The sequence below is a fragment of the Cryptotermes secundus genome, unplaced genomic scaffold (assembly GCF_002891405.2).
Source record: "Cryptotermes secundus unplaced genomic scaffold, Csec_1.0 scaffold40, whole genome shotgun sequence".
Taxonomy (NCBI): Eukaryota; Metazoa; Arthropoda; class Insecta; order Blattodea; family Kalotermitidae; genus Cryptotermes; species Cryptotermes secundus.
The window spans coordinates 1-16,237 of NW_019730583.1; the positions used below are offsets into that span (position 1 = coordinate 1).

General features: G+C 38.0%; 1 protein-coding gene across 4 annotated transcripts; it reads right to left on the reverse strand.

Moving 5' to 3' along the window:
• Positions 1 to 2,890: 2,890 nt before the first annotated feature.
• On the reverse strand, positions 2,891 to 8,203 carry LOC111866346 (protein O-linked-mannose beta-1,2-N-acetylglucosaminyltransferase 1-like). Of its 4 annotated transcripts, none has more exons than XR_004513201.1 (5): positions 8,180 to 8,203; positions 5,566 to 5,674; positions 5,007 to 5,069; positions 4,395 to 4,483; positions 2,891 to 3,355 (listed from the first exon to the last, which is right to left on the reverse strand). XR_004513201.1 is itself a non-coding variant. In XM_023855211.2 (5 exons), exons 1-4 carry the CDS (start codon positions 7,906 to 7,908, stop codon positions 4,445 to 4,447), a joined length of 234 nt encoding a protein of 77 aa, XP_023710979.1. In that variant the 5' UTR covers positions 7,909 to 7,988; the 3' UTR covers positions 2,891 to 3,355; positions 4,395 to 4,444. The 4 variants fall into 4 exon arrangements, 1 of the variants encoding a protein (XP_023710979.1); XR_002843126.2 differs by lacking the exon at positions 8,180 to 8,203 and adding an exon at positions 7,886 to 7,988 and having other exon boundaries at positions 4,584 to 5,069; XR_002843125.2 differs by lacking the exon at positions 8,180 to 8,203 and adding an exon at positions 7,485 to 7,846.
• Positions 8,204 to 16,237: the final 8,034 nt, after the last annotated feature.

Sequence of the window (16,237 nt, forward strand, 5' to 3'; positions counted from 1 at the left end):
TGGTCATGCTAGTATTAATGACCTGGGTGCTTCCTTTGATTCAAACCTACATTTTCACTTTTCGCACACATGTTAATTACATATTTTCTGAATGCATAAAGCTTTTAGGCCTTATTCGCTCCATTACCTACAGACTTTCCTCCCTGGAGTGTCTGTATGTACTATACTTTACTTTAGTCAGGTCCAAGTTTGAATATGCCTCGGTAATTTGGAACTTCATCACCTTGACTGATGCCAATAAGCTTCAGCACATCCAGCAGAAGTTTGCTTCTGTCTGTTTTTATCGTTTTTTCCCTCATATTCCATATACTTATACTGATGCTTTAGAGAAATTAAGTAAACATTCTTTACATAAATGGAGAAATCACTCTGATGCACTTTTTTGGTTCAGGTCTTTCGTCTTAAATCCTGTGCTTCTCTTTTGGAAAATGTTAGCATTCGTGATCCTCCCAGCAATCTTAAGGAATTCTCATTGTTTGGTGTTTGTCCCTCTAATAAACACTGTCCTTCTGCTCGATGCGCCTATGCTGCCAAAACGGTGGGTAAAGATCTCGACATATTTGCAATTGGAACAGAGTCTGTCAATCACACTGAACCTCAAATTGTTAATAATATTTGATAATACTCCTAATATTACACTTGTGTATTTATGTAAAATTTAAATTAAATTCGCATAGTAGGGGGTGGAGTACAACTGGATCCACTCGGCACAGGGGCCACTGATTGGCCTATTGTAGCCTGCCCTGGGTGATTATGATGCTGGAGAATTTGGTAGAACGAAGATTGGCAGGGGAAATCTAAGTACTCTGAGAAAACCCACCCCAGCGCCACTTTGTCCACCACAAATCCACTTGACCAGACCCTGGCTCAAACCCGGGCCTCTGTGGTGGGAAGCCAGCGACTAACCACTTGAGCTATGGTGCGGCCTGTGTATATACGTATATTGGTCTTGTTTTATTTTTCTCTCCTGTTAACTTTAATTTTTCTTGGAATGATTATCAATTTATTGCCCTTATATAGACCCTCAAATTTTATATTTTGTTTTTTAATTATTTTTCTGTATTTCTATGTACTTGTGGTAACCATTTAATTGGCCTCCGTTCTGTTAAGTTTGCGTGTAAATAAACATGAATTGGATTATTATTATTATTATTATTATTATCATGAGTGTGAACACATTTGTTCACTCATGTATTCCAGAACAAAGAGGAAGATATGCCACTTTCTGATGCAATAAGAGCTTCAGAGAATTTGTCAATTTAACAAAGAATTACAAGTCTTACAAATTCTTATGAGGCCTCTTTCAACTATAGTAATGCAGCCAGGGAATTACAAATAGCTTATCTCAACCTGGTACAAAAGGCTAAATCTCTTTTTTCCATGTTAATTTGTGTTGTGCCACTTTTCTGCCACATCTTAGTGAACCATTGATCTAAAGAGAGCCACACAATTCATTAATGGTTCACTAAGAATTTTTTCCATGATTGTTTGTGACATACCACTTTTTTTATATGTCTTAGTACACAACTGATTTAAACAGAGCTGTTTCCACACAGTGACATGAGAGTGATCAGTGGTTTGTTAACATATTTGCTAAGAAACATATGAATGGTCCCACAGGTGTAAATTTGGTACTAAAAATTAAATTACAAAATCTTGATTTATATTGTTAACACGGAAGGCACAACAGGAAGTAGGGGTCACGTGAACTCCGCATTTCCACGAGTGACGTCACGTACCCCCACACCTCCCATCATTACACAATGCTGGGTAAACACCCCTCCCCGCCACGCTGTGACATCACACAACAGGCGAGTTCGTGCAGCGACTACTGCTAGGCAATGCGAGTTAGAAACACCAGATAACAATACCTGATATCTGTTGCCAAGCAGCAATGTGTTCTTTATGTTGTCTGTGGCTAGCCTAAATAAGGAGCAGCGATCACTCGATACGACTCAACTCGTAGCTGCTGGACTTCAACTCATACTGGATACTAGTAACTCTCTCTAGCAACTCAATACTCAATCCTCCTGAATCAAAGTCAAAGTCATATTGCGACAGATGATCAGTCTTGGTATCGAGCACCCTCCTGGGGCTCATGACCAGATATTTATTACTCCTTGACAGCTACGGTCTTGCTGCTGGCCCTTGCCCAAAAGACAGGCCCATCCTCTCGTCAGAGAGGGCGGCCCACAGAAACAAGACCTAACTGTCGAGGAGCAATAAATATCTGGTCATGAGCCCCAGGAGGGTGCTCGATACCAAGACTTACTGACTGACTGATCATCAGTTGCAATATGACTTTGACTTTGATTCAGGAGGATTGAGTATTGAGTTACTAGTATCCAGTATGAGTTGAAGTCCAGCAGCTATGACTTGAGTCGTATCGAGTGAATGTCAGTGGCTACAACAGAAGTAATTGTGATACTGCCGATGGCAGTAGGTGTGAAACTGTAAACTGTGTAAATGCAAGAGCAAATGTGCAATAAATTCAATAGATCCAGAATAGCGTGAAGTCATTTGTCACGTCACATACCCAACACGTGACAATATGTTTACATTTATACTGAAGATGAATCTATCCTATTAATTAGTACAGTAAACCACAATTACTTGGCATGTATAAAGAATGGGGTCTGCCAGTTACATGAATCTGCTGTTTTCATGAGAAAAGTTCTTGCAGAAACCTAATTTATAATCAAAATATCACATTCTTGCTTTAGTTCTTGCATGGACTATTCCCATACAATGCTGCAGATTGACAGGTGAAAGATTTTGAATTCACAAGATCACAAATTCAACTAGCCTCTGCTGAAATGGCATCTGCATAATGGGTTGTGCCGTAGTGGAAGCTGGGAGGACTATTGAATAGTGAGTGAAAATACACTCATAATTTTTTTAATGACTTTATAATTTTCTTAGAAATATTTGCCAGCTGAATGAAAATCCTAGATGCCTGGATACCAGACAAACAGGAATTTACTGTACTTGTAAATTTGTAACTCCAGCTCAGATGGTATACCTACTTCTTTCTATGGATCTACAATATTATTTTCATTCTGGTACACATTCACAATGTACACATCAGGAAGTGCAGAAATCAGCACACAGTTTTGGCATCTTAAGAAGAACAGTTCTTTACAGTTTCTCATAACGAATTGGCACAGGCAAGATGGTAAAGCCGTAAAATAATGTCCTATCTTCAAATTAAGATCTCTGTGTCACAGATGGCTCATCTTCATGGCAATGTGAGTTCCAAGAATCTTCTAAATGCTGTTACCTTCTTCTACCTGACATAGTCTTCTCTTGATGAGGTTCCAAATAAATTGGACTGACATTTGATGGTTTGAATTTTCTGAAATAAATAATATTCCCTATATTAACAAATCACATGTAACTGATAAAAATAACTGTCATGCTTGTTCATAACTTCACTGTTACAGCCACTGAACACAAAATATCAGTCAGAAACGGGTATGGATGCAGTCCTAAAAGTAAAGAGCTGCAGCGCTCTGGCACACAGCTCCAAATTGAAATAAATGGGCAGGAATCCTGATTCAAGGCAGTTCTCGTCATTAACATAATGTTAACTTTGCTCTTTTAATTGCAGAAACCTTTAAAACACTGATCAGGAAAAAACTGTGTTTTTAAAGAGGTGAGAATTTTATCTCAGGCTAGAGATCAAAAATGAAATAATGTAGAAGGGTTTTTACTTTTAAAGCCTGTAAAACATTCAATACGAATACTTTTCAAATGATCCTTTCAAGAATGTTCAAGAATACAGAACTGTATTATTGAAGCAAAATTGTAATCTGTAAAGAATGAGTGAAAGAAGCGTACATTTTAATAACAAGTATTGAAGTTTGACAACCCTGTCCATAATAGAAGTGTTAGGGCAGTGCCCCAGCACCCAAACAGCAACAGGGAACCATCCTGGACCAACCTGAATTATCTGCAAACCTAAAAACAAGGTATAATTTTGGAACCAGCTTATATCAAACTATGCAATCTGAGATGCATGGGACAGTGCATACTGCAGTCTTCTGGTGTGACGGCCTGCAGCTTGTTAAATGCCAATATGACAGAAGAACCTGCCCAAGAAACAGAGGCACTAAAGTTCACTTAAAGAGATGGTAAACAGAGTCCAAATCATCTCTGACCATTCATCATACCTTGGGTAGGCAAACTTATGAAGAAAGTGAGATCTCCAATAACATGATTCAGGTTCCAACTGTGTGTTGAGAAAAGAAACTAGTTAACTTCTGATGACAATGTAACAATCTACATTAGGATATGATGATGATGATGATGATGGACCCTCAAAAGGATTGATCATTTCACTGAGACTTGTATTAGCACTACAATATTCATATTTGTGTTTACAGAAGTCTTACTTATGAATACTCCAAGTCTGGCACTCCAGTGACAAGCATTTCACCGCCCTTCATGTGCAGTCTCCACATACTCTTGTGATAACCTCGAACTGAAACAATTTGCAGAATAATGTTATGCAAGTACTCTATGAAGCCCAATGAAACATCAACATAGGAATTTATATGACTGAATACAGAGCAAAATCTCACCTTCTACACACGCTCACTATGTTCTGCTTTGTTGCAAATACCTAATTTCAATAACTTGAATGTACTGCAAATATACAGTACATATGTATTAGGGTACTAAATATGGTAGGATAAGTAAGCACTATGAGGTGCTGCTCTCTAGAGGAACGTTATGACCTTTACTCATCAGACGAGGTAGGGTGAAGAGGAGGAGGTTGGTGGAAGCAGGAGAAAGAAGAGGTATGGAGAAGTGGCATGAGGAAGAGCATGACATGGTAGAAGTCAGAAGGAGAATGGGAAGGTTGGAAGTGAATGAGGAGGAAATATGGGGTGGAGGAGGCAGGGTGGAAAAGGAAGCAGGAAGAGGAGGACGTGTTTGGTGGCAGAAGAAAGAGAGAGGAGGGTTAGCTCTCTCTACCAACAGCACAGCATGTCTGAACCTACTTGCAGCCACATTACAAAGTCTTTTGATTCTTCCATTTTGATGAACATTATTATGATTTCACCCTGAAACAAAGAAGAAAATATACAGACACATATATAACTTACATCTTATTAATCTTATTAATCAGTTGGCCTTAAAATAATGAACACGTAATGAGAAACAGACATATGTATTTGTACAGTTTGAGGTTTTCAAGGCAATGAAGATTCTTTCTGTGATATCTGTGTTACACCACATTGTAATCTGGAAGGCTGGTCCCAGTGTTTCGGCGAAACATGATACTTCCATCCTCAGGGTTGAATATTCAAGATCAACCCTCTTCCTCCAAATCATTGGTAACCAGCAACATTACAAGAAAACACAGTGTCATAATACAGACATCACCATGGGAGCAAATGTATTTCATAACTGGTGAAAATATCAGAGAGAATGGGCCATTGTAGTTGAACGATTTTTAAAATAAATAAAACACAATAATGATTAAATATATTACAAAAAAAAAATACAAAATTGATGCAGTAAATATTGTATTGTAAATATTGCAGTAAATATATTCACTTTTTTGTCTGGTATGAAGTTCTCCTCACATGGTGATTTGCTGTGATCCAAAACAAGACCTCTCTTGATTATGTCCACAATTAACTCCTCATAATTGTTCTTCTTTATGCTGTAAATACATTAAATAAATATTAAATATTTATCATATGAAAATCTAAAGAAAATTCATTACCTAACTTTCTCACTAGAATTTTAATTCTACAGCGAACTGATATAACTTCTCTAAATATCTTTGATTGTGCATCACTACCATGCTCAACATGATTTACAGACACAAATACATTTTTGCTTTTTTGAAATTTGGTATTAAATTGTGTAACCTACGGAGAATTATCAACAGGAACACTATACTGGAGACCTTACTGTTCACACAAGACATTTCTTCTGTAAGCTTATGTTTTCTGCACCCCATAAAGATATTTTACTGAGAATCTAGTACTATAAAAGGTGAAACTAAAGGCTGGTACAAAGAATAAACAAAAAAGTTATAATGATATCATACCAATACATTTCAAACTTGAAGTCATATTATCCTATGTGATAATTTTAGTTAAAATATTGCTGTTACATGTATTTATTTATGCAACTAGAGATATATATATATGTTCTGGCTCAGGAGGTAGTTTCAACTGCATTTCAAGGAATGTTTGGATTATGTGACTGTACCAAACTTGACAGAACATCATTAATCGGTTAATTACTGTAGATACATACATATGTATGACACTCATGCATTTCATTATGAAACCCTTGGGTTTTTAGCTCAGGATATTTTTTCAATAAATGCCCTGATTTTTAACTATTAAGGGAGGCTTTGGTTTTCATTTGAACTGTTTAGTTCATACAAACAAAAGTACCCATTCATGGTCCAGGACATGGTAACTTTTCTTCTCAATGTCATAATATACAGCAGCCAAAATTACATAGAAGGGATAATAGCCAAATAACACGAACATATGATGAACATGCTTCATATCTTAACAAAGCATACTCATCAGATTAGACCTGAGTATGAGCATTCCAATTTTATCCAAAACTTTATTCATCCTTGAACATTGCTTTAATATTTGTAGCCATTCTATATACTGGCACAAATGCAGAGTAAATTTCTTAACAGCTGTGGGTGTTATGTATTACATTTGTTATAACAAACAAACAAGAAAGTTACAATTTTATCTGTTACATTAATGAACTGGACGGGAGATGCTAAGAAACAATTAAGATTTCATAAATATTGACTACAGTAAACATGTCATTCACCTAGATTTCAATGTGCTACATGAAAAGTTTTGGGTCACTTACAATCTTACACGGCGGTCCCACCGTACAATCAGACAAACAGAATTTCATAAAACTGTCTTAACAGTGTTCTGGTTAAGATGAACTGAGGTAGTCCTTTACACATGAATGTCTATATCTTTTGCTTCATATTAATTAAAATGCTTTCATATAACATTTTCAATTATAAATACAGGTAATAAACATGTGGTTTCTTCATGTAGTTATTTTTGTGTAACTTTGTAGTATAAGGAATGTCTGTAAATATGAAAATAGATGTTATACCTCCATATTTATATGTCCTGAAAACAAACAATATATTTGTATTATAAGATGTTCTCCATCCTTCGCATAGGCCTATGAAACATCTGAGAAATGTATATAATTTCTAATCAATTCTAAGAAGCTAAATGCTTGTATATTTCATTTTACTAATGGTTTTCAAAAACGGCTGATAAAAAAATACACAGTGCAAGTACTCGAGTTCGATTGTACATAAAACTGGAATTCGACACTTGATACGCTCTTCACTGTTTGTCCAATGCCTACGCCATGAATATCACTTTTAGTTAACCTGTGAATTTCACTATCATGTTTATCGTATCTGAAGAAAGAATTAACTGTTGTTAAACAAACCTTACTTTTCTGTCTTTATATGTGGAGTTAAAATCTAATTCTTCGAATGTATTTCTTCTTGAGCTGGTGTTGCATATTCCAAGTTCGCCTCTTTAGAGCAAAGTTTTACTTTTACCCTTCTGAGAAAATTTACCTTCAGACTGTCATGTTTGTGCAAAACGCTCAAATTTTTGTATAAGCCTACTCTGTAAACACAAATTAATTACGGAATTTCATTTACGTAATCTAAACTCATTGGGATTCAACTGCTATAAACATTACCATTGTCAATTGTACACATGCACTGTACAGTGAACAACAGTTTAGCTATATGATCAATATAATATATACTGTGTAATACACTGGTAAAAAAAGATAAAAACAATGAAACCTGAACGACATTCTTTCACCTCAAAACCCTTTTTACCTGCGTAATTCAAACAATTCCATTAATAAGCAAACACCAATATCCGACGTCTCTCACTCATATCTTGAACCAATTGCAAGCAACTCGACGTTATTTGCCTGCAAGATAACAGCCGACACAGCACGAGAGCATTAATTCTGCCATCTATATTCCTATTTAAATATATTGCCACAAAATGGCCGCCGCCAGTGCCGATCTCATGGTCGGTAAGGAGATACGCTATGATAGCGCTAGCAACAGACTAGCAATATATAATTTTGCCACCAAAATCTCTTGTACAACAGTCGTTCTTACCACGCTGTTGGTCTTCTTGTATTTTGGAAACAGGTTTAATTATCACTTCTCTCATATCCATCATGAGAAAATTTCTCCTCCCTGCCTGTAAAGTAGAAACATTTCTAATGTTATATTTTAGCGTCCTGTTGCACTGATTTATGACCATGATTTATTCTGACCGTCTTACAGTGCATACATTTATTCACCTTACTCTTCTCTCTTGCACTACATGTTTCAGCAAAAAAGTGCCATCTTCAGGTGCTTTTCGATGTACGTCGAACTACTTCATTGCATGCCCTGTTGTCTTTATACTAAAATAACTAAAATATATATTCGTCATATATATTGACGGGGCAGCGAACATACCTTCTGAAGGTTCCATGTTCATGTCCACAGGGAATGCGACTGCAGCTTTCTATGCGTCAAAGTGAAAGCATTTTTACTTACCTCCATAAACACAACCAATATGTATTCTTTCAACATGCTACTGAATTTTAATGTTTCAGTGTTCTGATATATTCAAGATAGGTTTTAAGAGTGGACAAAAATTTCCAAAATTTACTCCCAATCCAATTATTTTTTAATGTTATTCATTGAACACATTAAAATTCTTAAATATTTTAAAATTATTTGTTAACTGTATTTGCAATTTACAGATTTCTATATCAATACAATGCCCAAACTGTTCGCTATGGCTTGGCTGATTATTGAGGAATTAGCTGCCAATAAATTTCTTACTGTACCAATTAGAAAAATGCCTTAACATTGCCCCACCAACCCCCAAAGCTGCAGCAGTTCCTATTAAATTTATACTTACAATTACCTCTGGACTCAGACAGCAATTTGCGTATCTTACACAGACATTCTGAGTACCATGTTTGATTTGATATTTTCATGGCAATGTCTATAAGGAGTTTAGGGTCCTGCGCTGTAGCAACGTGTAGTTTGTAGATGGCCCAATGTTTAGGAAGAATATGTCACCTCCAAAACGAGGGGCTCTCTCCAAAGTACACATTGCTACAACTCAGAATGCTGTACTCTTCATTCCAAGTACCAGCCGTAGCCCCCTCACTGTCGCCATGCAATTCATAAGTACCGAGAAACGCAAAACACGCAACTCTCAGTTCTCAATTTCTACACCTAACCCCCATGTCAAATCAAAACCAACTGTTGTCTACTCATTACTGTGTATTCCCTGTATGTGCAATTACGATATATACTCTTTAAGCCAACAAGTCTTCAGCCAACATCTTCCACATGAATATGGCTCTAACCACGAATATTTCAGTCTTCTGGGATGTGACACCATGTAGTCTGGCAAGATAATCCACTTCGGCGATTCGAATATAATAGAGGGGGACTGATACCTCCTCCACTATCCTGGTACCCGGATAGAAGTTCAAAAATTTTCGAGCAAGAGATTTACAAAAATTTGCAACAAAAGGGAAATTATGTATCCGGGTATCAGGATCATCGAGGAGGTATAATGAACTTTGAATGTTTGCAAAATCTGGATGCCATGACGTCCAATCGCGTGAAAGGGGGCGCAACAAAATGGCGAATGAGGGAATTCTGCGTCCAATGGCATGAACATAATGGCGACGGGAGTAGGTAAGGAACTTATCTGGCAAGATAATTCACTTTTGTGACTCTTAACACTATAGAGGGCGGCTGATACCTCCTCGACTATCCTAGTACCCGGATACAAGATCAACAATTTTCGAGCAACAGATTTACAAAAATTTGCTGCAAAAAGGAAATTCTGTATTCGGGTATCAGGATCACCGAGAAGGTATAATGTACTTTTCAATGTTTTCAAAATCTTGATGCTACGACGTCCAATCGCGAGGCAGAGGGCGGAACAAAATGGCGAATGTTGGAATTCCGAGTCCAATCACATGAACAGAATGGCGACGGACGCAGGTAAAGAACTTAGCTGGCAAGATGATTCACTTTGGCGACTCGAATATTACATAAAACAGCTGATACATCCTCGACTATCCTCGTACCCAGGGATACAATTTCAACATTTTTCGCGCAACAGATATACAAATGTTGGTAACAAAATGGAAATTCTATATCCGGGTATCAGGATCACCTAGGAGATATAATGAACTTTTAATGATTTCAAAATCTGGATGCCATGACGTCCAAACGCGTGAAGGGGGGGCGGAACAAAATGGCGAATGCTGGAATTCTGCGTCCAATCACATGAACAAAATGGCGACTGAAACAGGCAAAGAACTTACCTGGCAAGATTAGTCACTTCAGCGACTCGAATATAGAGGGCGGCTGATACCTCCTCGACTATCCTAGTACCCGCATATAAATTCAATAATTTTCGAGGGTCAAGCTGACCTCAATTGCGAAAAAATGGAGTTTTTGTATCCGGGTACTAGCATCACCGAAGAGGTATAGTGGCATTGGGTATTTGCATCACCGTGGAGGAATATATTGCCTTTTTAAAATCTTCATATCGCCATTTTTGGTATTCTGTAGACTGCGACGTCCAATCGTGTGATGAGGGGCAATATGTTGACGGGAGCATCTACGTACCTCCCTGAATGTGCTACTTTGCCTACCAGAGCACTATGAAGACCGCTGATATCTTCTCGCCTATCCTATTACCCAGATAGAAATTCTTTTTCGAGGAATATTCCTAAGGCGATTGGATGTAAAATGGCAATTTTGTATCCGAGTATTTGCGTCACCGTGGAGGTACAACCATTTCCTTGCTAGTCAAAGTACCATATTCTTCCACCCCATCGCGCTGTCATTTGGCTTTTCGACTGTAGGCGGGATCAAAATGGCGATTATGTTCCAGTTTTGAACGTCGAATCGCGCTGAGGCGGGAACTTTGCCGACTAGAGCAATAGAAGGCGCTTGATACCTCCTTGACTCTCCTTGTACCCATATATAAATCAAACCATTTTCGAGAAATAGGCTAAAAGCAATTAAAAAAATGGCGATTTTTATGTGGACATTAGCATCTTCATGGAGGTATACTGCATCTTTAAAATATTAAGCAGTATTACTTTCGCATTATCTTAGCTGGAAATATGTGGCACTCTGACTAGAGGAAACAGAGCGTCTGGTAACTCTTTGACTATCCTAATACCCGGATATTAATTCAGGTCTCTTTGAAGAATAGCCTGGGAAACGAAATTGCTTTTTTTTTTTATTCGGGTATTAGCATAACTATGGAGGTATACGGCACTTAATTTTGAACATTATTTTCATAGGTGACCAGAAGTTTGAAGAATCTGGCTGGCAAGATGGGCCACTTTACCATCTCGGTTGCCCTAATAACTGGACACTAGTTCAGGGACTTAAGTCTGTTCAGCGAGAGCACAACCTAGTGGGCAAATGGCGATTTTCTGAGGGGGTATAGTATCACCATGAGTATACACTACATGTTTAAAATTTTGAACCTTATCCTCATAGAGAGAAGTTTAAAGAACTTATGTGACAAGATATGCCACTCTGCTGAAACAGCAATTGAGGGCGGCGGCACATAGCCACATAGTAATTCACTATTTCAGATGTGTTGCTTTAGCATTCAGGAATACCATATGTAGTAACTAATGTGCTAGCCCATAGCATTGGAAATGGCTAGTTTGTATCCGAGAATTACAATAGCTCAGTTGGTTGACTATACGCATTGAAAAAAGAAATATAATCATGTTTTTGGATTTTTTTTGGTGTAATTTTATTACTCAAGTTGCCATGCTTTAAGGAAAAACATTTTGGTTTGTGCTTTGCCTGAGATATGAGTGACTGTAATACAAGCAAACAGTATCTACATGTTCCTGCCATATGTTACCTGTCCACAGAAAACCCAGGCATCCGTGTATTTCCCAGGATACCCCGAGTAGAGATGTGATGCTGCATGTACTTCTGGAGAGGAATGTGGCATACATTTCTCCAGTCACTCTTGCCTGCTAGGACTGCAGTATCTAGAAATTTACTTCAGAATTATAATTATGATGAGGGGTGGTATGTAATTTTTTTACATTATCATATTTACTTACAGCCTCACCAGATATGTGTTACACTCTGCTTTTAGACTGCACCTTCAGAAAGAGAAACAACTGCTTCATATGAAGATTACAATATACATTCCTCTGCATACACCTAATGGAAAATACAACATTCTACAATTATATCTTTGAATGAATTTGCAAAAAATAATCATTTGTATAAATATTTCACTGTACATGGTGCTACCTACACTACAGTGTGTCAGTTGGTTACATAAATAAATAATAACGGTATGACTATTTTTTTTAAATTGTGTCAGGACAATGTCTATTTACATTCTTCATGTCTGAAACAGGTTTGAATATGCTTACCAGTTGTAAAAGAATCTAAATAGGCATATCAAGCAAGTCATGCATCTCCCTCTTCACAAACATGCGTAACAGGATCATTTGAGATGCAGCAGAGTAGTAAGTGAACTTCATTCACCTTTATACAAGTACTGTTCTTACAATTAGCGCTGTAACATTGTATATATTTAGTGGAACAGTTCCATTTGTAGTGCACTGCACACTGTTACACCCATAATGGTGAGAACATTTTTAACATCTGTTGTCCATGCATTCCTGCAGGTTCAGCAAGCCTTGCCTCACTCTTTTCAATATAAATATCATTACCACAAGGTTAAAATCCAGCCATCAGTGCTGCAGTACTGAGAGATACGATAAAGATTAAGAGGTAAGAAAATGCAAGGGGTGAAATCAACATGTTTGACATATATATATATACATACACACACATTATACATGAGGGCGGCTTGAATTTAATGGTACAGCACCAAATTACATCGACATATTTATTGCAAAGAAAATCTTTAATAAAGTCAAGAAACACTCCGTTATATGTTTAATTTTTCACAATATGTAGTATTGTCAGTGTTGGGTGTTAGTAGCATGATAAATAACTTCACGCCGTCTTGGATGTAGCAAATTTATTGTACACTCGCTCTTACACTTACACAACTTACAGTGTCCCAATTACTGCCATCTGCTGTAGTCACTTCCTGGGTTCAATTGTCTTGAATCCATTCACTTGATACAACTTAACAACTCGTGGTTGCTGGACTTCATCTCACCTCATCTCTTTGAAGGCTGGAAACTGACGGCTAATGCTCAACTCCGGCGAATGCTAGACTGCAACTGCACTCGGCGACTGCTAGACTTCCACTCTCTCCTTAGGCATTCCAGTTTCTATTATAAACCCTCAGCCATACAGCAGAAAATGCATCTCGCTTCCCTGTTGCATAATTGCCATGTTTACCGATTGCCTAGCAATAGTCGCTGCACAGACTCGCCTGTTGCGTGATGTCACAGCCTAGCGGGGAGGGGTGTTTACTAAGCGTTGTGTAGTGATGGAAGGAGGGGGGTATGTGACGTCACTCACGGAAATGCAGAGTTCACGTGACCCCTACTTCTTGTTGTGCCATCCACATTACAATATGTAGGAAGTATGTTACCGTCGACACAACAAATATTTCAGTATTACATTTAGATCTTTATGTAATACTGAAATATTTTGTTGTGTTGACACTAGCATAGTTCATACATATTATATATTGTCTGAGACACACAACAGGATGCAATCAATGAAAAAAAAAATTTTTTTTCATGTAATCACTGTTAGCATTCAGACATTTATTCTATCATTTTACAAGTTTAAACATTCCTTCATGGCAGTGTTCCTTTCCAAGGGATGTGAAGTATTGCACAAAGACTCTTTATGGAAGTTTAAATCTGAGATTATTTCATTAACAGTGCTTTTTGCAGTAACTGTCACTTCAGCAATTTCACAAACTTTGACTCTTCGATCTTCTCTTATCAAACCTTCAACAATGACACGATTGTCATCAGTGCGTGAGGTCTTGGTCTGCCTCAGTGTTTCTGTGGTTCATCATTCAGTGCCATTCGGTAATTTTTAAATTTGCTGTGCCACACAGACACTTCCTTTTGGATGAAAACGTTTTGGCTGTAAACACTCACTAACCTGCGATGAATCTCTCTCTGACTCATTCCTTCTGCACCACCACATGAACCTCAAACTTGGAATAATTTTCAATCACACTGGCCATTTTGTTCACTTGCAAAGTGACTAATATATGCAAGTGACATCGAGATGTCACACATAGGCAAAATGTAACAAGACACCTGTACCTTTAATATTGGACCATCCACGTATATACCCACTTGAATAAATATGACAAATGGCTTCACAACAAGGCATTCCAGTGTGGTGGAAACATCAACAGATGAAACACTAATGGAGCATAATGGCATACAAGAGCTGTTTTATCAGATACTGCAGATGGAAAAAATTAGCAAGTGAATTATTCTATATACCGATAGCCCCACATAAACTTCTGACAGTGGTGAATAACGGAAGCCAGCAAAATACCTACTCTCTTCAAGGTATACAGGCAGGACAGACTGCAAGATGTGCCCGAATTTTTGTAAGATTTTCTAGGGAGAAAAATGGATCTCAAAATTCCAGAAAATATGTTAATTCTTTCAGTTTAGTGCTAACATACAAGGACCTTATATATACACAGCACACTTTTTCTAATTCATTACATTATACTAAAAGTAGGCTTCTAACTATTAAACATTTCTAACTATTAAAATTTTCCATCTGAATCCAACATTTTTGTCAACTAAAAGCCAAATAATTCTAATCCTTCAAAAGTTAAGTACAGCTGAAGCTTAAACAACTAAACAGGTTGGTCCAGTAACATGCTCCAGACTTGCAATCAGAGGATGCTCGGTATGCATCAACCAGGACACTAGGTATCCTCACTGAGGTTGCTCATGGTTTTCCTCAGTATCTCCAGGAAAATGTGAGGCTATGAACATTTTGTTCCAAGTACTTCCCAATTCACTAATCAACGGCAATCCTACCATCAGATGCTATATAATTTAGTTACCAACAGAGCTGTAACGCAACCCACAAAAAAACTTTAAACCATGAAGATAAAAACAAAAGCACATTAACTCAAGATAACCAACTTTTTGGAAACTGAACACGTAATGTTCCTTGCAACCACTTTAATGCAATTTAATAAACAAATAAATAAAACAAACTTTTAAAAACTTTAATACCAGGAAAGCTGCTGTGATTGTGAAAAAACTGGTGTGTATATTGTGTATTCCAGGCATTGTGTGTGTATGTAATTTACCACTGGGAACACCTATTGTGATAGTACAGGGTGGGGGGCAGAAACTTCCTTTTTGTGAAGACACATTGTGAAGGGAGGGGAGATCGCAGAAAAGTGGGGATAGGCTTGGCGAACGCAGCAGTCGCAGAACTTTCTGTCTAATACCCTTCAGTAGGAAACATTGTGTGTGTATGTAATTTACCACTGGGAACACCTATTGTGATAGTACAGGGTGGGGGGCAGAAACTTCCTTTTTGTGAAGACACATTGTGAAGGGAGGGGAGATCGCAGAAAAGTGGGGATAGGCTTGGCGAATGCAGCAGTCGCAGAACTTTCTGTCTAATACCCTTCAGTAGGAAACATGAGGTGGACGAGTGAGCAGCGTGCGTTTGCTGTCGAAGCCTATTTTTCGAACAACCATTCCTACATGGCGGTGCAGTGTGCGTTCCGTACTCACTTCGGAATTAAGCCCAGAGGTCCGGTTCCCGACCTGAAATCGATTGTTTTGTGGGTAGAGAACTTTAGGACAACCGAGAGAGTGGTGAAAAAATCATCAGGACAACAACGGACCGTTAAGACGCCAGAAAATGTGGAGGCAGTTGAACAGTTGATTTTGAGATCTTTTTCTAACCAGCTCTGGAAGAAATGCATCTAGGAAATGTCTGGTTCCAGCAGGATGGTGCCACGGCCCACACAGCCTGAGCTTCGATGACAGTTTTGAGGGCAAAGATCCCCTGACAGCTCATCTCGCTTTAAGATGACATCCCGTGGGCAGCGCACTCACCTGATCTAACACCCTGTGATTCTTTTTTTATGGGGATACCTCAAGGCAGAGGTCTTTAAACATTGCCCCACAAACCTGCTTCAGCTGAAGAATGTTATTCGGCAGG

Bases quoted from the DNA above. Each gene is read 5' to 3' on its own strand.
- LOC111866346 (XM_023855211.2), bottom strand. From the start codon at position 7,908: ATGGAATTGTTTGAATTACGCAG. The intron at 5,070-5,565 runs GTGAATATATTT...TCTTTGTTTCAG, and splicing joins ACTTCATACCAGACAAAAAA to GGTGAAATCATAATAATGTT. The intron at 4,484-5,006 runs GTAGGTTCAGAC...AAATTGTTTCAG, and splicing joins ACTTTGTAATGTGGCTGCAA to TTCGAGGTTATCACAAGAGT.